Here is a 23,146-nt window from a genome sequence, read left to right as displayed (position 1 = left end):
ATTCAAAAGCGTTAATTCAGCTTTCCTTATAGTCCAACTCTCACAGCCATGCATTACTATTGGAACAACCATAGCTTTAGCTATCCAGACCTTTGGTGACACCCTCATCTCTGCTTTTTAGTAGGCTGTCCAAATTTGCCTTAGTTTTCCTTCCAAGGAGCAAGTGTCTTAATTTTATGACTGTAGTCACCATCTGCAGTGATCTTTGAGGCCAAGAGTATAAAATCTGATAGTTTCCATTTCTTCTCCTTCTACTTCCCAGGAAGTGGTGGGACCAGATGCCATGATTTTAATTTTTTTTAGTGCTGCTTCAAGCCAGCTTTTTCACTCTCCTCTTTCACCCTTATCAAGAGGCTTCTTAGTTCTTCACTTTTTTTCCATCAGAGTGGTATCATCTGCATATCTGAGATTGTTGATATTTCTCTCTGCCATCTTAATCCCAGCTTTTGATTCATTCTTCCTGGTATTTTGTATGATGTTGTCTGCATATCGGTTAAATAAATAAGATGACAATATAGCCTTGTCTTCCTCCTTTCCCAATCTTGAATCAATCAGTTGTTTCATGTTCAATTCTAACTTTTGCTTCTTGACCCACATACAAGTTCCTTAGGAAACAGGTAAGATGATATGATACTCCCATCTCTTAGAGAACTTGCTACATTTTATTGGATCCACAAAGTCAAAGACTTCGGGATAGTCAGTGAAACAAAAAGTAGATTTTTTTCTAGACTTAGTTTCCTCATCTGTAAAGGGGTGGTGGACTACATCTATGATCCTATGACTACACCTCTATACTTTTGTCTGTCCTATTTCCTGTTTTAGAGAGAGATTTTGTCTACTCCTGGTGCATCACTCCATATTACTCAAGAGGATGCTTTTAATGTTCCAGATCTTATGGCCTCTTCTCAATCCTCATCTTCCTAGACCTCTCTATAGTCTTTGATATTTGATTTTCTTCTTCTCCTTGATACTTTCTTCTCTTTAGGTTTTCCTGATATTCTTTCCTGGTTCTCCTCCTATCTATCTGACTATTTCTTCTCAGTTTCTTTTACTGGATCTTAATTCATGACACTCCTATTGCTTGTGAGTGTCACGTAAGACTCCACCTACACCCCCTTTTCTTCTCCCTCCCTACTATTTCATTTGATGATCTCACTAGTTCCCATGGAGTCAAGGATCATCCCTGCTTATAATTCTCAGATAAACGTATCTAGTCTCAACATTTCTTTTGACTTAAGTCTTGAATCTCCTTCTACCTATTGAATATCTTGATTTGGAAGTCTTTGGCTTTCTTTGTATCCTCATAGTGCCAGACACACAGTAGGTGCTTGGTTAATGCTTATTGATTGACAATCCTTCAATACGTAATGACAATACTGCATGAAAACAGATTTTAGACACAGGTATGGCACCTACTATTGATGTTGCAGCTTGTTATAGAGGTTATATGGAAGTAGAAAGAGTGCTGGGCTTGCAGTCAGGAGGGTACAGGACTCACCTTTCATCATATCGAAGTCACCAGGAGTAAGTCACGTAATGACCTTGAGTCTCAGTTTTCTCATTTGTAAAATAAGCACAGTAATATTTGTGTTGTCTAACAATACCCACATTATTTGACATTACTTACTTCAATGGGAGACAGGGTGGAGAGAGGGGAAAAATAAGAATTGACTTTTATGATAATATTTTTGAGACCTAAAATTAAGAGGGTTGTTCCTGGTTTTCTTTGGAGCCAAGGAAGCTAGTTTTAAGACATTGGCTGAAAGTCCATAAGGAAGTTTGCATTCTAAGTGGGGGGGGAAAAATCTTCTCTGAGGTCAGAAAATAGGAGTTCGAATCCTACTGTACAAGTGTCTATTACTTGTACAGCCTTAGACAAATCCCTTGGACTTTCTAGATCCAAATCCTGAATAAAAAGAAATGGGGTTGGACTAGCTGTTTTCCAAGGTCCCTTTCAATTCTATTCTTTCAATCTTATTATCTAAGAAAATGATCAAAATCTCAAAGCAAGTCTGCAAAAGAAGTTAGGCAGACTCTGGATTTAGAATCAGAGGAGGTAAGTTGAAATCTCAGTTTTCCTACTTCCCCCGGGGCCCTGGGTAAGTCATTTCTCATCTCTGCACTTCAGTTTGCTCATCTATAAAATGACTAAGTATTTTTTTTTTTTTGGTATCATGGGCCACTTTGACAGTCTGGTGAAGCCAATGTACTCCGTAGAACAATGTTTGTAGCTTACATTCATATGTGAAGGAAAAACTAAATTTTGACTAGAAGCTAGTGAAAATGACAATGTAACTTTCTTTTCCCCCCATCCATATTGGACACCAGGTTCAGAACCCTGGACTAAATCCTTCTGGCTCTAAGTCCTGTGATTCTGGACTCGTGATTCTAGTCTCATGCCACAACTCTTTAAGTGGAATCATACCAGTAAAGTGTAGGAGTTTTTGACAAGAGCTTTAAAAATGGAATCGTGCCAAAGTTCCCTTCCCCACAAATAGCCCCTCGTGGGACGTTCCCTAGTCCTTCTCCTTGAGCTTAGCCTTTTGGTGCCCCCAAAAGGCGCCAGAATGGAAACCTTGTGAAAGTTTGCTCTTGAAGTTAGAGAGATCATTTGAAATTCAAAGCATCCCTTAAGGAAGAGGGCTACCCTTAAGCAAAATGTTCAGATAGTCAAAGTTTGCCTTGGCTCCAAGCTCCTTCCTCAGTTATTGTCTGTCTCCATTCTCCTTTGTACTTCATGCTGACCCCTGGCTGACTAGGGCTCCTCATTTAGACTTCTTCACCCAGAGCATCCCATCAACTGGACTTTTGCCCAAGTGCCAGCCAGGATCTAATTTTACCCCATTCCCTCAGGGTCCTTTCCCTGCTGGATGACAGTGAATCACAGACAAATCTGCGGTAATGCATAATGATCAAAGAGCACTGGGAAGAGCCAGCTATGGTTAAGCTCGATAATCTTGAAAGTTCTTTTGAGCTCTAACATCCTGATTCTCAGGTAATCCCTACTAGTTAGCATATATTCCTTTTAAAAACCATGCCCTTCCATCTTAGAATCAATATTGTGTATGGTTCCAAGGCAGAAGAGCTGTAAGGTCTGAGCAATGGAGGTTAAGTGACTTGCTCAGGGTCACACAGCTAGGAAGGGTTGGAGGTCAGATTTGAACTCAGGACCTCCCATCTCTGGGCCTGTCTCTCACTCCACTGAACTGCCTACCTTCCTTCAATATAAATGCTTTTAAAAACCTCAGGATTTTTATGTATCTTACTCAGGACTTGTTGAAGATACTATACCACTCTCCCAACTACCCAAGCTTAACGTCTGTATGTCATTCTCCATTCCTCACTTCCTCTTTCACCCCAATCCCCATTCAATCTGCAGCCAAGACTCGTCAATTTGACCTTTGTAACAGATCTTGAATCTGTTCCCTTCTCTCTTCTAACACTGTGACCACTCGGGTACGGACCTCAGAATGAAGTACCCGGACAACCGGAGTAACCAGCTGGTTGGTTTTGACATCACAGGTTTCCCACTCTGGTCTGTCTTCCACTCAGCTGCCAAATTAATATTCCTAAAACTCAGGTCTGACCCTGTCACTGTCCCTCCCTCCCCATTCAGTAAATCCCAGTGGCTCCCTATCACTTCTAGGATCAAATATAAAATTCTCTCTTTGGCACTTAAAGTCATTAATAAATTATCCCTTCAAATCTCCTTACACCTAATTCAATCCCTTTCTTTGATTCAATGCCATTGGCCTTCTTCCTGTTCTTTGAACCAGACACTCCAGCAGACTGGGCCCTTTTACTGGCCCTCCTCCAAACTCAATTCTTGTCTTCTTCTCTGCCTCCTGGCTTCCCCGTCTTCCCTGATTTCCTTTAATGCTAGTGCCCTCCCTCCACTGATCATCTCCAATTTCTCCTGCGTGCACCTTATTTGTACATAGTTATTCCCTGGGGTCAGATTTGTCTTTGGGGTGGGTTTTTTGGGGTTCCTTCTATTTATATTTTCCTGGTCTTGTATGTTGTTTTCCGGGTTCTACTTACTTCATGCACTCAGGTCATAGAAGTCTTTCCATGCTTTTTGGATGCTTCTCTTTCAATAGAATCTGTCCTTTGGAAACCTTTGGGCAGTCTGGCAAGAGCATTCCTGACAGCAGAATAGCAGGAGCTTTCTTGGCCTTTTGGATTCCTACACTTCTGCTGCTTGAAGTTGACTCCTGGCCTGGGCATTCTAAGTAGGGCATCATTTGGCTGGGCTCTAATGCCTGGCAGGTGTGGGAGAGGCTTTGCCATTCTAGGTGTCCAGGGAACCCGTACACAAGTTCAACTTTTGCAGATGTTTTCAAGTTGCCTGAAACATCTCCAATATCCCAGGCAGGGACAGCCAATTGAAGCTCCAGTCAATACACACCCCTCCCCTTTCCTCACCAGAGGCATCCCTTCTGCCAGCCTCCTTCCCCCTTCCTCCCTTCCTCCAAGCCTGCCTGACTTAGGAAGAACCTGAATCTGAATCTCCACAACCTGCTTCCTCTTCTCCATTATTCCAAGGGGCAATCCTTCAGCTCAACAAAGATGATTTGGAAGCAAATTCTTTTCCTCTCTTGCCTTACCACATTGGTGCTTTTAGCTAGTAAGTATGAGCAACAGAGAACTCCAGATCCCTTTAAAGCAAAGATAAATTGGATCTCCACACTTTCTGCCCTGATCCCATGGGAGGAGAAACTGCATTTTCCAGGCTGCTGAAGAAGGGGGATGTATGAGAGTGTTGGGGGGCTAAAGAAGGTTACACGGAATGGCCAGCTTTGTGGTTTCCTAGGAGGGGGAATGTCCTGCCACTTGAAAGTGAGAGAATGAATCCCTAAACTAGTGATTGGGGAACTAGGGTTTAAGGATGTGATCTTGGGCATGTATGGGGTTTGAGGGTTTCATCCATATGATGCTTGGCTGCTCCATTGCCCTCAGTTTTGTCTCTGCATTATTTTCATCTAGTTCTTGAGGTTGGGGAAGGTGCAGCTGTGGGCTCTAAGCAAGAAGCTGGAGAAGAGGACAAAGAAAGTAAGTAGAGTTGCTAGTTCAGCAAAGAGGAGAAACCACCATCTCCTGCCAGCTGCCTCGAGCATCCCAGCGACCCTGCACCTTTTGTGATCAGGCAATGTTTCTGCTTCCAGATTTGAAAAAGATCTTCCTCCAGGAACCAGATGCTTCTAATTTCTTCAAAAAGCGTGCCAAGAGATCCCCAAAATCGCGGGATGAGCTGAATGGTGGGTGAGGAGACCGATCAATATTGGTGCCAAGTTCCTAGCCTTCTCTGTTTCCTTCTCCTGAGCTATCTCCTAGTAGTCAGGAAGAGTAATTGTTGTGCTGAGGGTAAAAGATAAGAAAGTGGACTTCCATAAATTTGAAATTAGAGAAAAAAATATGTTTTTGCTGGGATTATCTTTGTTTACCATACTACCCAGCAATATTTATTTGTAGATCCTCATATACACTGGTACATGATTGTTTGTATTTTCTGTTTGCCTTTTATATCTCTAAATGGAATTTAGGCTGGGAGACACAGCAACACAGAGTAGAGAAAGTGCTAGATTTGCAACAGGAACACCTCTGACATTAGCTATGCAACCTAAGCCTCAGTTTTCTAAGACTTATTTTCTAAGTTATCTGAATTGGCAGAAGGTATTCCCAGGCTCAAAAAATCACAGAACATTTCTCTCTCTCTCTCTCTCTCTCTGTCTCTCTCTCTGTCTCTCTCTCTCTCTCTGTCTCTGTCTCTGTCTCTGTCTCTGTCTCTGTCTCTGTCTCTGTCTCTGTCTCTGTCAGAGCTCTCTCTGTCTCTGTCTCTATCTCTGTCTCTGTCTCTCTCTCTCTCTGTCTGTCTCTCTCTCTCTCTCCTATGATTTTATCAGTTTGGAGAACTCAGCATGGAAACTTCCTTTGCCGAAACACAAGGGCCAAGTTGTGAATATATTCTAGTTTTAGACAAGTAACGTCTGAAAAACCTAAGAACTCAGATCAATACAATGACTAACCATGCTTCTGGAGGATCTGGAGAAGCTTGCTGTCCAACTCCTGTCCGAGTGGTGATAGACTTGGGCTATAAAACAAGGCACACTTCTTTTGGACATGGTCAATGTAGGAATATATTTTGCTTGATTTTGTACATTTGTTAAGGAGACTTGGGTTTCTTTCCTTTTTTAATGGGAAAAGGAAGAAAGGGAAAGAATATACATTTTTGTTAATTGAAAAACATTTAAATTTGTTTTTAAAAAACTTGTAGTTTGGGTGAATTGTTTAGAGTACTGAGCAGTTCAGTGACTTGCCCGCGGTCATCCATCTAGGAGGCAACCTAGATAAGTCTTAATCCCAGATCTTCTTGACACCAAACTATACAAAGCTGGCTCATATATGTGGGTAAGTGAATTGATTTCTCCTGTAGCACACAACTTGTCTTGTACATAATATACCCACAATAAATAGTTCCTTGATTACTAACCGGAAAGTAGAAATATAATAGATTTTTTTCATATGATGGGGATGAAAGAGTTAAGTAGTTCAGAGTTGGAATATCTGTCTTCTGAGTTGGATAAAAACTACTTCAATAAGAAAGCAAACATATGGTCCTCACACAATTTTGGATTCAGAATTTTTGTTTTATGAATATAAGAAATTAAATTGTTTTGTTTTTCCGACTAATGAAAATTTACCATATCTCCTTCTCACTTCCTCACCCCCACTGAAAAGGGTGAGGGGAAGAACCCTTGAAACAAATATATATGTGTATATATACATATATATTCATATATATAGTAAAGCAAAATAAATTCCCATATGTTTAAATAGATTTTTTTCAATTATTCAGGCAGTTTTCAAAAGGAGGACTCCAGGAAGATAAACTCTTGGAGACGTTTCCACTTGAAGAATAGGCATTTCCTTAAGGACAGCAATATGTATTTGCCATCCTTTTAGGTGGCTCCAGATAGTGAGGTGTAGATCAAAACTTTCAGGTGCTCAATATAGACAGGAGCACATAGTTTGGAACAGGAGCTCCCCCATATGCTGCAGGAGGCACAGGACAGCATGGTGGACCCTCAGGACTCTACAGCAGCTTCCCCATTCAGTCTCACTAGGCAAAAATGTATACCCACCGAACTCATGGGAATGGTACTGGATGATGGACTTCTTGGCTACACCTCAGACCAGGTTGGACAAAGGGCAAGCACCATTTCAGGGTTGTCTCTAACACGTTACATTAGTGTGCGCACCTTTACTTTAAAAAAAGAAAAAGAAAGACATATTTACTGAATACTCAGTCATTAAGGACATTATCTCTATTTGACAAACTAAAATTTTAAAGAATTAAACTTTAAAAATGAAACACGATAACATTTTCTGGAGATGTGAGGATGTGCAAACAACAACCAGAGTTTGCCCACGAAACCTGCATTTTCTTAATTCCTTAAGCCCATGTTAAGCACTTAATAGATTGCTTTTCTCTATCCATCTATCCATCCATCTCTCTCTCTCCTCTCTCTGTGTCGGTCTATTCAGCTTTCTACTTTAGCTATCGAAACAGTTTGGATCAAATGATGCCTCCATATGGTAAATATGTTGCCAGCTTTAAGTTCTTTATAGATGTCAGTTAATTCTAATTGTCTGTTATTTTGTCCAAGTCATTAGAAGGCAAAGTTAAGCGTTAGTTCATCTGAAGAATATCTGGAAATCTCAGTTCTCAGCCTGAATAACAGCTCACCTTGGCAGCTCAAAAGTCTGGGCAGGCTAGGAATTGTATTGAGACAAAGCAACTTGTCTAGGATTTCCAGGCAAGTGAAAGTCCTGTTAAGGAGGAGTTGGAACCTTCTGTGTCCAGTAACTACGTAGCTTGTATGTACAGATTTCTTTATTTGTCTCTTCATTAGAATGTCAGCTCTTGGGGGCAGGGAATGTTTTTGCCTCCATCCTCCCCATTTAGTCCCCAGAGTAAGCAATTGTGTCTGATTGATCAGCTGATTGAAATAATTTTCAAGACTTCCTGCTAGTTCACAATATAAGCCTCAGATTGTTGTTGCTCAGTCACTGGAGTTGTATCTGACTCTTCATGACTCCATTTGGGGTTTTCTTGGCAAATATCCGGGGTGGTTTGCCATTTCCTTGTCCAAATCATTTTTCAGATGGGGAAAAGAAGCTAATAAAAGAAGCTAATGACTTGACAAGGATCACACAGTTAGTAAGTGCCTGAGGCTGGATTTGAACTCAACTCTTCCTGATTCTAAGCCCTTGGCGCTATCCACTGTGTCACCTTGATGCCTCAGGTTAATTCTCTTTAATTTCATCAAATAACTGAGATCCTTTGGAGACTGCAGGGCATAGTGGAAAATGCTTTGGCTTTGAAGTTGAGGCCATCCTGGTGGCTAGAGTATTTACCTCCCAATTAAATTCCCAAGTCACTTAATTATCCTTGCTACACAAGTCGGGACCCCCCCCCCAAGTAGTAAGGATAGTTATCAAAAATTACTTACATAAAAATAATTTTTTTCATGTTATTGTTAGTTGTTCTCACTCCTAAAGTAAAAATCCTGAGATTTAGAGATAAAAGGAAGCTTAGAGGTCATCAAGTCCAAAACTGTCAGTTTACAGATGAGGAAACTGAGCCCCAGAGACATCAAGCAATTTGGCCAAGGTCATGTAGTTACTATTCACTGGAAGTTTCAAGTATTCAATGTAAATCAAGGGATTTGAATGAAGTCATTCATTCTCTGTGGTAGAGGGAGTAGAATTTCTGCCATTGAAAATATGTTTGTGCGTGAAAGTAATATTAATTAAAAAAAAACATTCCTCATGGAGAGCATGTTGCTCCCCAAATCTTGCAGCTTTAGTCCTGACCTGGGTTCATTCATTAGATAAATCATTTACTGGGGGCTGGATTCCCCAGGGGGTCTGGGGCAGGCTTGAAGGTTAGCTGTGCACCCTCTCCTTTTTGTTAGTCTATCACTGCTTCTCTCCAGGGAGAGATGAGATGAGAAGTCTCTGGGTTTAATGATTGGGGTTTTCCTAAGAAGTTAGGCATTTCCTTCCTCCATGGAAACTCTGGGTAAATTCTCTTCCACAGCCGAGAATAGGCAACAGCTGCGAGCAGATGAACATCGGCGGGAGTATTACGAGGAGCAAAGGAACGAGTTTGAGAACTTTGTGGAGGAACAGAATGATGGTAAGGATCATCAGACAGACAGACAGACAGACAGACAGAGAGAATGTGTGTGTGTGTGTGTGTGTGTGTGTGTGTGTGTGTGTGTGTGTGTGTGAGTGAGTGAGTGTGTGTGTTGGGTGGAAATCACATTATTTCCTCTCCTCTCTTCCTCTGCATTTTCATACTGGTAAAAATCTGGTTTTGAATTAATATCAAAGGCTGACTTCAAGGAGGAAATTAGGGATATTGTCCACAAAAAGGGAACATGTAAAAACTGTTAGCAGTACTCCAGACCCACTAAATTCCAGAGGTCTCCTGGGGATCTTGACACCGGTGGACTGAGTACTGGGTGGGTTGAATTCCAGTAAATATATACAATTTGGCTCAACAGTTGTTGAATGGAGGGAGACTTTCATTCGTACATGTGGACTATTAGAGAGAAATTCTTAACTCAGAACAGATGCATCAAATGGTGTCTACATGAATGAAGTTAAAATTCTAATAATATCATTAAAGCATATGGCATGCGATGATTTTGGAAAAGAAGATGGCAATGGATCTTTCTCCTGTGGCCAGTTGGGCCCATCTGGATCCTGGGGGAGAGATTAAAAGAGAAAAAGATCTTTGTCTGCTTCCTGGAGGAATAGCCTCCTGACCATTGCCATTCAGAGGAAGAGTCATAATGCTTTCAATTGTTCTTCAGAAGAGAAGCTGGATGAAGAGGTCTGTTCCTGGCTCCATAAGGTCAAAAGAATGACCAATATCCGAAAGCCCTACTTATCCTTTATGGACACTAGGTCATGTGCTTCTGCCTTATCTTTTGTATTATCTAAACTCTGCCAGATCTGAAAACCAGTGGCATTATCTCCACTTTTTGCAAGAAAGAAGGTAGTTTTTTTAATTTTTATTTAAGTATTTTTCCATGGTTACATGATTCATGTACTATCCCTCCCCTTTCCCTCTGCCCCCTCCCAAAGCCAACATGCAATTCCACTGGGTTATACACGTATTATCACTCAATAGCTATTTCCATATTAATCCTTAAGAAGGCCGTTTTTTTCTACCTATCCATGGCAGGAAACTCAGTCCCATCAGCATGATTCATTGGGGACCAGAGTTTTGACTCAACTGCAGCCCTGCCCTATTCCCAAACAGAAAATCTCCCCCTTAAACTGTTTAACTGTAAACATTGAGGAATTGTTCTTTCCTGGGGAGAAAGAGAAGAGAACAAGCATTTATTAAGCATCATTTATGTACCAAGCTCTGCACTCAATGCCTTACAAATCTTGCTTGAGATCCCCTCTTCTGGCTAAAGCATGGAGAAAGGCAGAATATTCTAAGTAGTCTATCCCTCATTCCAAAAAGGTAGAAGGTAACTGATTGTCAGCTGTTAACATAGAATGACCAAATAGGAAGGTTCCTAACAGTGTGAAGGATAGATTAGAGGTAGGAGAGTAGATAGAGGAAGATCTGTTAGGTTATTGTAGACTAAATGGGAAGTAACGAGGTCCTGCCCTAGAACGATGGAAGAAGGAATTGAGGATGAGGTGACTGATACAAGAAATATTGTAGAAATAGAATCAATGGGACTTGGTAATTGATTAGATATCAGAGGTGAAGAAGGGAAGATAGCCAATGCACAGTTTCCAGTGTGAGAGAATGGGGAAAGGGTGATGCCAAAGAAAGAAAATGGTGAGAAGGAAGAAAAAACTAGAGGGAAAAACTAATTAATTTGGTTTGGGATATCTTGAGTTTGTGGTGCCAGGTGGGGATATTTGATAGGCAGATGAGACACAGGACTGAATCCTGGTAGAAGATATGTATTTGAAAGTTTTCTCACACTCAAGAGAAATCCAAGAAAGAGTCTGTTTTGTGATAGTGGGTGCTCATTTAGTAAATTTCTAGGATGCTGAGAGGGTGAAATCGATCTCTTTAAATGAGTCTTGTACTGACTAATGACTTACTTGTGGGTTCCCAAAGACCCTTTGACTATGGCTCCAACTTTGTACCACTGTCTCTATTTGCCTGTTCCATTCACCCAAATTTTCTCTGCTCACACCCAAGCCTAAATCCAGTGATGGAGAATGAGAGTAGTTGTATGAGGAGACAGAACTTGACTGTTTTTTCCTTGCCTTAGCAAGTCATTCAACAAGCAGTGATGATGGTTGCAGGGTGATATTTAACTCATTTCCAAATGGCTTGGCCCAGGGCCAACCTAGCATCCAATCCCATTCTTATCCACTCAGCCTTGAAAACCACACAACTTTATTACTACACTTCTACAGAGGTCTAACCTCAAGACGGGAGCAAACTAAGAAACATGCATTAGAAATGGATCTGTAAAACATGAGCCAAACATAAGCACAGGCACAAATTATCCACCAGTAAATGCTATTGAAAGACACTAATCTTCCCACAGCAACATGGTAGCTACTGCTGCCAATGGTTTTTGTATATGGATGTCAACAAATCACTCAGATGCCTCCAACAATTTGGAAAGGTCCCCAAGTACTACATTTTCTAGTTAATTATCCAACTGAGGTTTCTAGATATCTTTTCAGAGAGATTTTCTATTTTCATTCCATGAAGTCAATCTTCTTGCTATGTGTACATTCATAGGGTCATAGATTTAAACTCAAAAGTATCTTTAGGAGTCATCTAGTCCAATTGTTTCATTTTATGGAAGAGGAAACTTGGACTTGAGGAGGCTAAATGACTTACCTAAGATCATATGGTAGCAAGTGGCAGTGTCAGAACCTAAACTTGGGTCCTCTCACCTAGAGTCTATTCCTTGAACCACCACAATTCCCTCCTGGATAAGAGTGGATCACTTTGCTTTAGATGGGATCAATCTCTAGGGAAGATGTAAGGCCCCTACAATCAGATCTTCCCATTGTCAGCAACCTTTCTTTGAAGATTTCCAATACTTATTTGAATGAAAAGTCCTAGTAATGGTTTCATATTGGACTGCATTGATGTCCAGTCATTTCTGTCATGTCTGATTCTTTATGACTCCATTTTTTTTTTAATTTTTAATTTTTTAAAAACCCTTACCTTCCATCTTATAATCAATACTGGTTATTGGTTCTAAGGTAGAAGAGCAGTTAGGGCTAGGCAATGGGGTGTTAAGTCACTTGCCCAGGGTCACATAGCTAGGCAATGTCTAAGGCTAGCTTTGAACTCGGGACCTCCTGTTTCTGGGCCTCTCAGTCCACTTAGCCACCCAGCTGCTCCTTTCATTTGCTTTTTTTTTTTAATTATCTTTATTTTATTCCAGTAACAAATTTATACATGTTTCCCAAAAGTAACATGATTTATATTGTCTCCTTCCCCTCTTCCCTCCTTCTCCAAGAGCTGACAAGCAATTCCCCTGAGTTATACATGTATTATCACACAAAGCATTTCCATATTATTCATTTTTGTAAGAAAATAATCTTATAAAACCAAAATTCATTTGCAGTGGTTTGCCATCTCCTTCTCTAGCTCATTTTACAGATAAGGAAACTAAGTCAAACAGAGGCAAGTGACTTGCCCTGGGTCATATAGCTAGTATCTGAGGCAGTACTTGAACTCAGGTCTTCCCTAGATGCCCTCTTGAGGCATGTAGTGAGGGATTTTAGCAGAAGCAAGCTGATGGCAAGAGATCCTGCAAACCAACATTCCACACAGAACTCTCAGGAGCTGGGGAACTGAACACACAGGCAGTTTCTGGAACAGTTGGTGGACTCCTCTGGAAGAGAGAGAGGCTACTGCTTTTCTCTAGCAGTCAGGAGAGCCAAGAGGGTTTTTGTCTGGTATTTCTGGGGTGGGCCCAGAGAGCCAGTGATTCCCTCTTCTTTGGCTTTCTTGATATTCTTGATATTGATGTTCAATGTGTACAGGAAGTTGCTATAAAATACAGGATACATGTTATTATTATCCACTGTGATTAGTAATAACAAATACCAAATAACAGAACCAAAACAACAACAACAAAAAATGTCTTCCTACCACACATGGTAGCACTGGTGTTGGAAACATTTCAACCACCAAATTGTACAAAACCATATGTGTCTGTAACTATTGGAGACCAGATTTATGACCTTCTGGTTGATCCTGAAACCAGTAAATCAGTTTTGCAAAGTTTTCCTAAGAATTATAGAGCTATTGGTACAATGGAAGTAAAGGGTGCTACTGGTAGACCGCAGAGAGTAACAAAATTACAACCAAAAATGCTTACTTTAGTTCCATTATCTGTGGAGCATGCATGTAAGTATGTATGTGTATGCAAGGCTGTCCAATGAATCTTTTAGGTAGAGATTTATTATGTAAACTAAGGACAACGATCCAATGTACTGATACTGGTGATATCTCATTACATCTACCAGAAGAATCTCTGAAAGCTTTTCCATTGCTGTTCTTAGATTCAGTCAGTACAGAGGGTGACTTAGATTCCATCTATCCTGAGGATATCCCTGAAGATCTTTGGTCAAAGTCTTCCACAGATGTAGGTCTATTGAAATCAGCTACTCCAGTAAGGGTGAGGACTAAGGAAGGACCAGCTACTTGTGTACTTCAATATCCCTTGACTAAAGAAGCAATTGAGGGTATAAGACCAATCATTGAATCCCTAATCCAGCAAGGGATCATAATACCTTGCTTCTCAGAATTTAATGCTCCTATTCTTCCAATCAGAAAGCCAAAGAAGAGGGCATCACTGGCTCTCTTGGTCCACACCAGAAGTACCATACAGAAACCCTCTTGGCACTCCTGACTGCTAGAAAAGCAGCAGCCTCTTTCTCTTCCAGAGAAGAAATTGCTTCAGAAATTGCCCATTTTTTCAGTTCCCCAGCCAGCTCCTGAGAGTTCTGTGTGTAATGTTTGTTTGCAGGATCTCTTGCTGTCAGCTTGCTCCTGCTAAAATCCCTTACTACAGGCAGCATACAAGCAGAAAAATCAGATTAGCTATTAGCTTGTGAATAACCTAACCCAGAAATGGATATGTGCATGTTCTAAGAGGAAGTCTTGAAGTGTCTGTTCTAAACATAGCTAGACATTTCTCAATAGTTCTGGGATTCCATTTAATTTCTCTGGATGGCTCTGAGCTATATAGAAAGACTCCAAGATTTTGTTTCCTATTTTTATATACTTCTTCCTGTCCAAAATTTAGGTCCCCCAAAAGCCTAGATACCTTAGGCTCAACTGGAGCTTTTCACAGCATCATAGAAAAGTCTCTCCTCCTTGGCAGGCTGGGTTTCCTTTCTGCTGTCTGTAAGTGATGAGCTTTTCTGACTTGTAGATGAGTATTACTATATAGGATAATATACAAGAAGATCACCATATCTTATGACATCTTACAGAATAAGATCTGACCTTAAATTCTGGAAAGTGACCATATATAGAACTCTTCAAATATAGTGAAGTTCTGATATTTTTCTTCTGTAGGTTAAGAATCTGAGTTCTTTTTTGTTAAAAGGATAAATCCCTGTTTTCTAGCTCCTTTTTTCAGGGGGGTAGAGAAATATAGTCATAGGGGATTTTATTAGAATCAGGGATCATATGTGGAAGCCTGCCTGAGTCTCTTCCACAGCTAAGAACTTGAATTCAAGGTTCCTAAAGAATTGTTATATTGATTTATGTCCCCAAAGTAATGAAGTGGTTGTAAAGTCCTTGTCTATAATTAAAACCCAGGAGAATTCTTTTTTTTTAAATATATTTTATTTGATCATTTCCAAGCATTATTCGTTAAAGACATAGATCATTTTCTTTTCCTCCCCCCCCCCCCACCCCCCATAGCCGACGCGTAAGTCCACTGGGCATTAGATGTTTTCTTGATTTGAACCCATTGCTTTGTTGATAGTATTTGCATTAGAGTGTTCATTTAGAGTCTATCCTCTGTCATGTCCCCTCAACCTCTGTATTCAGGCAGTTGCTTTTCCTCGGTGTTTCCACTCCCATAGTTTATCCTTTGCTTATGAATGGTGTTTTTTTCTCCTGGATCCCTGCAAGTTGTTCAGGGATATTACACTGCCACTAATGGAGAAGTCCATTACGTTCGATTATACCACAGTGTATTAGTGAGAATTCTTAACAGGTGGTGATATCTTCTTGGACTTTTCATACACAGAAATGATGAAAGTGATAATGGAGTTTAGGAGGGCTAAAGAGTGGGTTCCTGGTAATTCCTTCACTTTTGCCCTCCACAGAATTGTTGTTCAAGTGTCAGAAAGTTCTAATGAATTCTTCCAGTGTGCAAATGAGAGTGATGCTAAAGCCAGAGATTTAGTGGAAAGGGGAACCCAACTCCTGTGACTAAGGGACATGAATGGTGGCAAGTTGACTTTAAAGTCTATGGGTTAAATGTTGATGCTGTGAGCTAGAGAAGATGCTAAATCCATGAGGCAGTTTAGGTCTGGTTTACGGGACAAGAAGATGTTTGCCCTTAATGTGTGTAATTAAATACCAGAGTTCTTCTATTCCACTCCCAACCACCACTTAGAAGGACAGGTAGACAAAGACTGGAGTGATTTCATTGGTATAGGGAATTCTCTGGTGAGGAGACTCCCTCTATCAGTACAGGCCAGCATCTTTTTCTTCCACCTGCAATCTTAGAGACTTGTCTAGAACACTTGCCTAGGGTCACACAACCTGTGTCGAAGCTGGGTTGTGAACTCAAGTCTTCCTGTCTTCCAAGGCAGCTCCTTATCTGTGATGCCAAGCTGCTTCTCAGATATTGGTGATATAGATTTGAGTATGTTGTTTCAGTGATATTCAACTCTTCATGATACTATGTGGAATTCTCTTGGGAAAGACACTGGAGTGGTTTGTCATTTTCTTCTCCAGCTCATTTTCCAGATGAGGAAACTGAGGCAAAAAGTGTTAAGTGATTTGCCCAGGGTCACATAGCTAGTAAGCGTCTGAGGCCAGATTTGAACTCAGGAAGATGAATATTCTTCTTGGATCTGGGCCTTGTACTCTATCTAGCTTCCCAATAGTGGTTCTTTAGGTACCTTGATTATTTTGAAGGTGTCTAAAGGGAGAGAAGGAAAAAACTATTGCACCATAACTGTATCTGCCATCACCTCCTGCCCAGGGACTACTCAATGGAACTAGTAATCCAGGGCTATTTTATTTACTTATTTTTTGATAGACAACAAGAACATTTATTAACTCCACACAACATGTTTTTCCTCCTCCTCCTCTTCTTTTTCTTCTCCTCTTCCTCCTCCTCCTCTTCTTTCTCCTCCTCCTTCTCATCTTTCCTCTCCTCCTCCTCCTTCTCATCTTTCCTCTCCTCCTCCTCCTTATCCTTTTTTTTTTCCCAGGAGACTAAAAGATGGTGGGGTTGGAAGAAAGTGGAATTGAAAGGGAAGCCACAGTACTTTCAATTCTATTCCTGTTTTTTTTTTTTTTTTTTTTTGTGATGGGAAGGGCAGATGGTGTGTCCCTTAAAAGGCTATCAATAGAAGCAGCAAAGTGGTTCAGAAGGTAGAGAGACAGGCTTAGAGACAGGAGGTCCTGGGTTCAAATTTAACTCTAGACATTTCCCAGGTGTGTGACCTTAGGCAAGTCTTCTAACCATAGCTGCCTAACCCTTACCACACTTCTGCCTTGGAATCAATATTTAGTATCAATTCTAAGACAGAAGATGAGGGGTTAAAATAAAAAATGGCTGTCACTGAAAATAAAGCTCTTTTCTGTAGCCCCCCCTTCTTCTGGATTCTATTGATTCCTTCTTGATCCATTCGAGTAGAGGAAAGCTCAGAGCAATTGCAGCATACTGCTAAGTAGCAGCGAGATGTTCTTGGGGGCAAACAGCCAGTCATTTAGTCCTGTGGCCACTGGCCTCTCCATCTGTTTGCTCTGGATCGCTGGGAAGTATACTCTTACTAAGAAAACTTGTGTCAAGAGGACACAATAATAAAAGGCCAAAGAGCCTAGGAAATCTTTGCCCATGCACTCCTGAGGAGACAGGACAGCTCCAGGGGTGTGATTAGCCAAGACACAGAGCAGGTTTTACTAACACGTTTTGACCCAACACATCACTGACTTTACTCATTGAAAATACAAACTTCTTTGAGAATACACTGAGAAAACTTAGACCAAGGTGCTAACCAGAAAATGGTATTTTCCCCGCCTCATTTGCAACTCAGAGATCTGGTGTCTTGTTTTTGAAAAAAAAAAAAATTAAGGAATTCTAGAATTGCAGATTGGGGAAGTATCCTAGAGATCTTCTAGTTGAACCTCTAACCAAAACATGAATCCCAGCTAGAACATGGAAAAAGGAGCGCCAATTTCAATTTTATTTATTTCAACAGTTATTACCATTATTTTTACATAAAGGAGAGACAGATTGGACTAATGCACAGAAATCTGGCTTTGGAGTCAGGAATACCTGAATTCAAGTCCCACTTCTGACACATTCTGGTTATACGAGCATAGGATAGACCTGTGATTCCATTGGTAGAGGCCAGTATACATCAGAGGCAGAATTTGAACCTGGGTCCTCCTGGCTCTGAGGCTGGCTCTCTTTTCACTAAGGCTGACAACCCAGTGTCTTAACTTTTTATTGTGCCAGGTAACCCTCTAAGAGTACTACCTCGGTGGTGCGGTAGTATAGCGACCCCCGACCGGAGTCCGATATTATTTATCTGTGGGTAATAACCTGAGGTGGAGAGAGGAGGCTAAGGAAATGGGAGGATAATAATGACTCAAAGACAAAAGTTGAAACACATGGGGAGTAACGCGAACTCCGAGGAAAAAAGAGGAATAAGAGAATAGGTGGGGAGTACCAACTCCTTGATACTCTATAGACAAAAGAGTCTGCTTTGGGGGCCACAGTGTTGCTAGAAAAAGTGGGGAGCCTCAACTCCCTGGTGCCTCCTATTAGGAGGCACTGGGGCAACTGCATCGCTAGGAAAGGGGGTGTCTCAACTCCGGGCGACAGCATCGCTAGGAAAAAGATATAGTGAAGCAAGAGAGGTAAGAGGAGAGGAGGGAAGGAGAGAGAGAGTAAGAGTAAGACTGAGAGAATCGAGGAGGAATAGAGGGAGAGAGGAAGTGAAGGGGAAGAGAGCGAGCTGGAGAGCTAGTAAAGGGCTAGTCAGTGAGAGTTTTGTGCTCGTCCCCAGGATTTATTGAAGGTTTTTAGGAATGTGGATCAACGAATACCTAACATGACCTAGGTCTTAACATTGGTTAAATTGATAATGATGAGATCAAAGAGGTGGAGATTAATCCAACCTGAGCTTTGCAAATGAGTGTAGTCCGAGTGGAGGCATGGCTGTTAGCCCGGGCTTTGCAAATGACAGTACTCTGAGCTGAGGCAGCGTGGCCCAGCCCATGAATTTGCCCGTCCTTTGCTAGTCCCTTGGCCTAGCCCTTTCCATACAATGACCATCAAGAGGTCTGACCATGTGTCTGGTAATACAATATCAATACATCAATCATACATCCCAGATGCCAACATGCCTGGTATGCTACAGTTTCCCATTTCCTTTTACAAATGAGGAAACTGAGGTTACTAGGGTCAAGTGAGACTTGCCCAGGGGTGCATAGCTAGTGAGTATCTGAAGCTAGATTTGAACTGTTATGGGTAAATTTTTAGAGTTGAGACTGAATATAATTTTAGTGGTCTCCAGGGATTTAAATTCTAAATCCTAATGAAATACTCAACTCAGAATGGAATTTTATGGTGGTTTATTTACAATAGAAGGAAGAAATTAAGAATGAGGGAGAGAGAAAGGGAAGATCTGCTCCGGCCTGGTCTGAGCCAGGGGGAGTTCAGAGGCCTCAGCCAAGGGGCCTTCCAGGAAGATTAAATCTGGCTCAGCTTCTAACCATGAGGCCTTCTCTAAGATGATGGCCTCCTTGGAGGCTGGCGTCTTCAGAAAGGTCAAGGGAAGGGAAGTCAGCCTTATCACTCACCCACATGGTCATTTCAAGGAAGCTGTCGGAGGTCCCATGCCTGAGCTCCAAGTTCAGTTCCACTGCCAAAGCCTGCAAAAAGTTCCTCTCACAGGAAATGCCAGGAAATATAAAGGCAATTCTTTACATCACTTGCTGTGTCTCACATGTACTGATGGTGGCTTAAACTTGGCTTTGGACAGCCCAAGGGGGTTCAGTCAGTTGTTCTGATTTGTCACTTGCTAGCACACATGGGTCATAGACCTCCCTCCCCCACACTTAATCCTTAAGTGGGGGTGTATACATTCCTGGTTGCTAGAATTCTAAAGACTAAGCAGGGTGGAGTAAATCTAAAATTCACAGAACTCAGGAAGATGACTCCAAGCCTGACACTTTAGGCATGATGGTGCCAAGTTGCTGCCTTTGGTTTAAAAAATCATCTTCTTAAGATGTGGAAGGTATGGCTCCTTAGCAGTTCCTCTGAAAGTGACCTGGAAGTGATAGTGGAATGCAACTACTCAGTGAAAACCTCATGGGATTGTAGGCTATCCTGAGAGGCATAGAGACTAGGACTAAGGAGCCATGCTGTACATACTCTGTCCTGGACTGAGACCTCACCAAGAGTTACTGTGTTTGGTATGAGGAGATCATTCACAAATAGAAGAATGAGAAAGGAGGACAACCAGGATATGGAAAGGTTTTCAGTTCATTCTGTGAGAGGATCAGGAAAAATAACACTTATAAAATATTCAAAGGTTTTCAAAGCACTTTACAAATATCTCAATGGATGCTCATAATAATCCCAAGGGGAGTTGTTATTATTCTCATTTTACAGAGGAGGAAACTGAGGCAGAGATTAAAGGATTTACTCAGAGCCAAACAACTAATTGGAATCTGAATCTGGATTTGAACTCAGGTCTTCTTGATCCTAGACTCAGAGCTCTGTCTGCTGTACTAACTCATTGCCTAAAAATAATTGGATATTTATAACCCGGATAAGAGAAGATTTAGAGGAAAACATAATAGCAGCCTTCCAGTATCTATCTAAAGGATTGCCATATAGAAAAGGGATCCCCCCCCCCATTTGACTTCTGAGGGCATATCAAATAGGTAGAAGTTTCAGAAGACCAAATTTCAGAAGACCAAATTTCAACTTGCTGTAAGTTGAAAAAAAATTGCTAGTAACTAGATCTATTCAAAATTGAAAGAAGTTGTCTCAAGCAGTAGTGAGAAGCTTCTCATTGACAGTCTTAAAGCAACGGCAGGGGGGATGCCATCAATTGGAGATGTTGTGCCACTGATTTGGATCATGACAATAGGAATGTGGGATCTCCATGTGGGGCCAGCCAGCCAAGGACCATAAGAAAACCAAGAGAAAAAGCTAAAAGACATTGCTGAGAAATGGGGTGTTTTGGCATACGATTGGATTTTTTTGGTTGTAGATATTTATTTTACCATTACGTGAGATAACAAATTTCCCCATCGGTTTTTCTGAAGCCATACGATCTAAATTGTCTCCTTCCCTCCCTTCCTGCCCCCCTGCCCCCTGTGTGTAATCACATGGCATATGATCAGGATGGAATATGGTGATGGAATACTCCTGCACAGTAAGAAATAACAAGCAAGTTCATTAAAAACAAGCAAGCAAACCAGGAAGGGGCAGCTAGGTAGCCCAGCAGAGAGTGCTGGGCCTGAAGTCGGGGCGGGGGGCGGGGAGTGGGGGGTGGGAGGGGGTGTGTGGGGGGGATGGGTTCCAATCTGATCTCAGACACTTCCTAGAGGTATGATCCTGGACAAGTTACTTAGCCCCAGTTGCCCAGCCCTAGCCACTTTTCTGTCTTCAAATTGATACTGAGAAGAAAGTAAGGGTTTTCAAAAAAAAAAATGGAAAGACCTACATTAAATTATAAAGAGCTAAATGTGTAGAACCAAGAGAATGTTATATTCAGCAACTGAAAAAATGTTTGAAGAACAGCTTGTGAATGAACACCTCCAGGGAAAGAATCGATACATAGAAACATGTAAGAGTGCAGGGAAGAGAGAGATCCTGGGAATTTTAATGTCATCAACAAAAAAATCACTATTAAAAATCATAAAGGAAATTTAAAAATAAACTTAAAAATATGAAAAAACCAAAGGCAAGGTGATCACTTGCCTAGTATACTCATGTCTAGCATAATACGAATAGCTAACATTTTATATAGTTTATTATGTGCCAGGCACGATGTGAAGTGCTTTGTATTATTTTTCTCATTTGATCTTCAAATCAACCCTACAAGGTTAAGTGATATTTTATAGATGAAGAAACTGAGGCAAACAGGTTAAGTGACTTTCCCAGGGCCACACAACTAGTAAGTGTTTGAAGCTGGATTTGAACTCCTTTCTTCTTGACTGTGTCACCCACCTATCTATAAAGGATTTATTGGGAATTAGATAGACCTGGGTTCAACTTTCAGCTCATATACATAGTAGTAATGTGGCCCTAGGTAAGTCATTTACTCTCTTTAGGCCTCAGTTTCTTTCCTTGTCAAATGAAGGGACAGGCTCCGGGTGCATCCAATGAAAGGAATCAGTGCCACAGCACTCATGTTCCAATTGCCTCTATTGCCATAGCCATGTTGGTAACACATCTAATGCACTGAGAGGTTTGTTTTGTTGTTTATTTATTTATTTGGTCAATCACAGATCAGGGACAATTTGCAGAGGGGAGAAGTAATTTTATATTTTGAAATGTTAACGTTTCTACATATATACATACATACAATAAGACAACATTATGGAACTCAACACACAAGAATTCTGGTATATGTGCCTGGCAGTCAAAAAAGTACAGGTAGAAAAATCCGTAAAACAAAAGATTAAAAAAAAAATTATTCCAGGCTAAACTCGCACTCTAAGCCGTCTGCCCAATCGCGCTCATTCTCACTCTAAGAGGCCTGGAGGGAGTCCCATTGTTTACTCCCACCTCATTCTTTGTCCAGAGTTCCGGCTAGTAACAAGTCGAGTCTGTGTTAGGGCGGAGTTTCTTTGTTTCATTAAAGCGATTTCCTTTGGGCCCCAAAGTCCAAGAGAAGCCTCGGAAACCCCTTTTCTCCCGGACGATATGCCGCGCGCGCGCGAGGATGCTCTGTCCCGCTCCACGTCGGGGCTGCCCATTGGAGCTTAACTCCTGCTTACAAGGCTGCCCCAAGGCAGAAGGATCCAACATCAGGGCTCCTGCAGGGCCCGCGTGTAACGGAATGTTCTCTTTTCTCTGGGACAGAACAAGAGGAGCGGAGCCGGGAACAGATCGAGCAATGGCGTCAGTGGCACTACGATGGCCTGTACCCGCCGTATCTCTATAACCGCCACCGCATCTAGCCTCGAGCTGGAAGCAGACTCCTCCGGAAGTTCGAAAGGACATTTACAATTGCTGGTTACACAGGGACACACTGGTTGAGAGATACGGATGGGGAGGAGCTGTAAGAATCTCCGAGTGGTACCCAGTGTCCCCCGCGGCCTTGGAAAGCCCCTCTGCTTGTTGCTTAGGAAGGTCGAGGCTTTTACTTTTTTTTTTTTTTTCAGATGCTTCCTTTTTTATGTGACCTGGAGAGTCCAGAGGCCAAAGTAATCTAATAGAGCAGGCCAAACTTAGAGTCGTTTCTGCCTGCTGTGCTCTTCAAAGCTGGATGGCTGATCAAAGGAACAGAGCCCCCACTCAGTCAATAAATAAAAAGTATATGTTTGCTTGAAGATTGCTTTGTAATTTATTTGAAGAATACCGCATTTACGACATAATATTTTTTCCATTTTTATTTCCAGTTTGGAATTCTCTCCCTCCCTCCTCCAACTCATTGAGAGGACAAGAAATATGATGTTCTTCACGTATATGAAGTCAGGCAAAATATATTTCCATATTAGCTTACAAAACACTTTTTCAGAGAAAAACTTAGCTGTTGGCTCTATGCTTGCTAACTAACTGAGCTCTCATTCACAATGTCTAGTCTGGCCGAGTGGCCTGGTAGAAAGAGCCCTAATTCTAATCAGAAGACTTAGGTTCAAATCCTACCTGAGTACATAATGAATCAACTCATTCACCCT

The 23,146-nt window shown here is 41.4% G+C and overlaps 1 protein-coding gene across 2 annotated transcripts; it reads left to right on the top strand.

Annotated features, from left to right (window-relative positions):
* The first annotated feature begins 4,013 nt into the window (after positions 1–4,013).
* On the top strand, positions 4,014–22,798 carry UCMA (upper zone of growth plate and cartilage matrix associated). Of its 2 annotated transcripts, XR_472818.3 has the most exons (6): positions 4,014–4,627; positions 4,987–5,052; positions 5,166–5,258; positions 9,104–9,202; positions 22,329–22,527; positions 22,631–22,798. XR_472818.3 is itself a non-coding variant. In XM_001368339.4 (5 exons), the coding sequence occupies exons 1-5, from the start codon at positions 4,570–4,572 to the stop codon at positions 22,424–22,426; spliced, it is 414 nt and encodes a 137-aa protein (XP_001368376.1). In that variant the 5' UTR covers positions 4,440–4,569; the 3' UTR covers positions 22,427–22,798. The 2 variants fall into 2 exon arrangements, 1 of the variants encoding a protein (XP_001368376.1); XM_001368339.4 differs by having other exon boundaries at positions 4,440–4,627; positions 22,329–22,798.
* The last annotated feature ends 348 nt before the right edge of the window (positions 22,799–23,146 follow it).

This window comes from Monodelphis domestica, chromosome 5, assembly GCF_027887165.1.
Source record: "Monodelphis domestica isolate mMonDom1 chromosome 5, mMonDom1.pri, whole genome shotgun sequence".
Classification (NCBI taxonomy): domain Eukaryota; kingdom Metazoa; phylum Chordata; class Mammalia; order Didelphimorphia; family Didelphidae; genus Monodelphis; species Monodelphis domestica.
Note: the sequence above shows the minus strand (reverse complement) of the source record. Positions and strands in the feature narration are given on the sequence as shown.

What these genes read in the sequence shown, in the direction of transcription:
- UCMA (XM_001368339.4), top strand. Translation starts at nt 4,570, where the DNA reads ATGATTTGGAAGCAAATTCTTTTCCTCTCTTGCCTTACCACATTGGTG. An exon ending in CACATTGGTGCTTTTAGCTA is followed by an intron (nt 4,628 to 4,986) that starts GTAAGTATGAGC and finishes ATTTTCATCTAG; the next exon opens with TTCTTGAGGTTGGGGAAGGT. An exon ending in TGGAGAAGAGGACAAAGAAA is followed by an intron (nt 5,053 to 5,165) that starts GTAAGTAGAGTT and finishes TTCTGCTTCCAG; the next exon opens with ATTTGAAAAAGATCTTCCTC.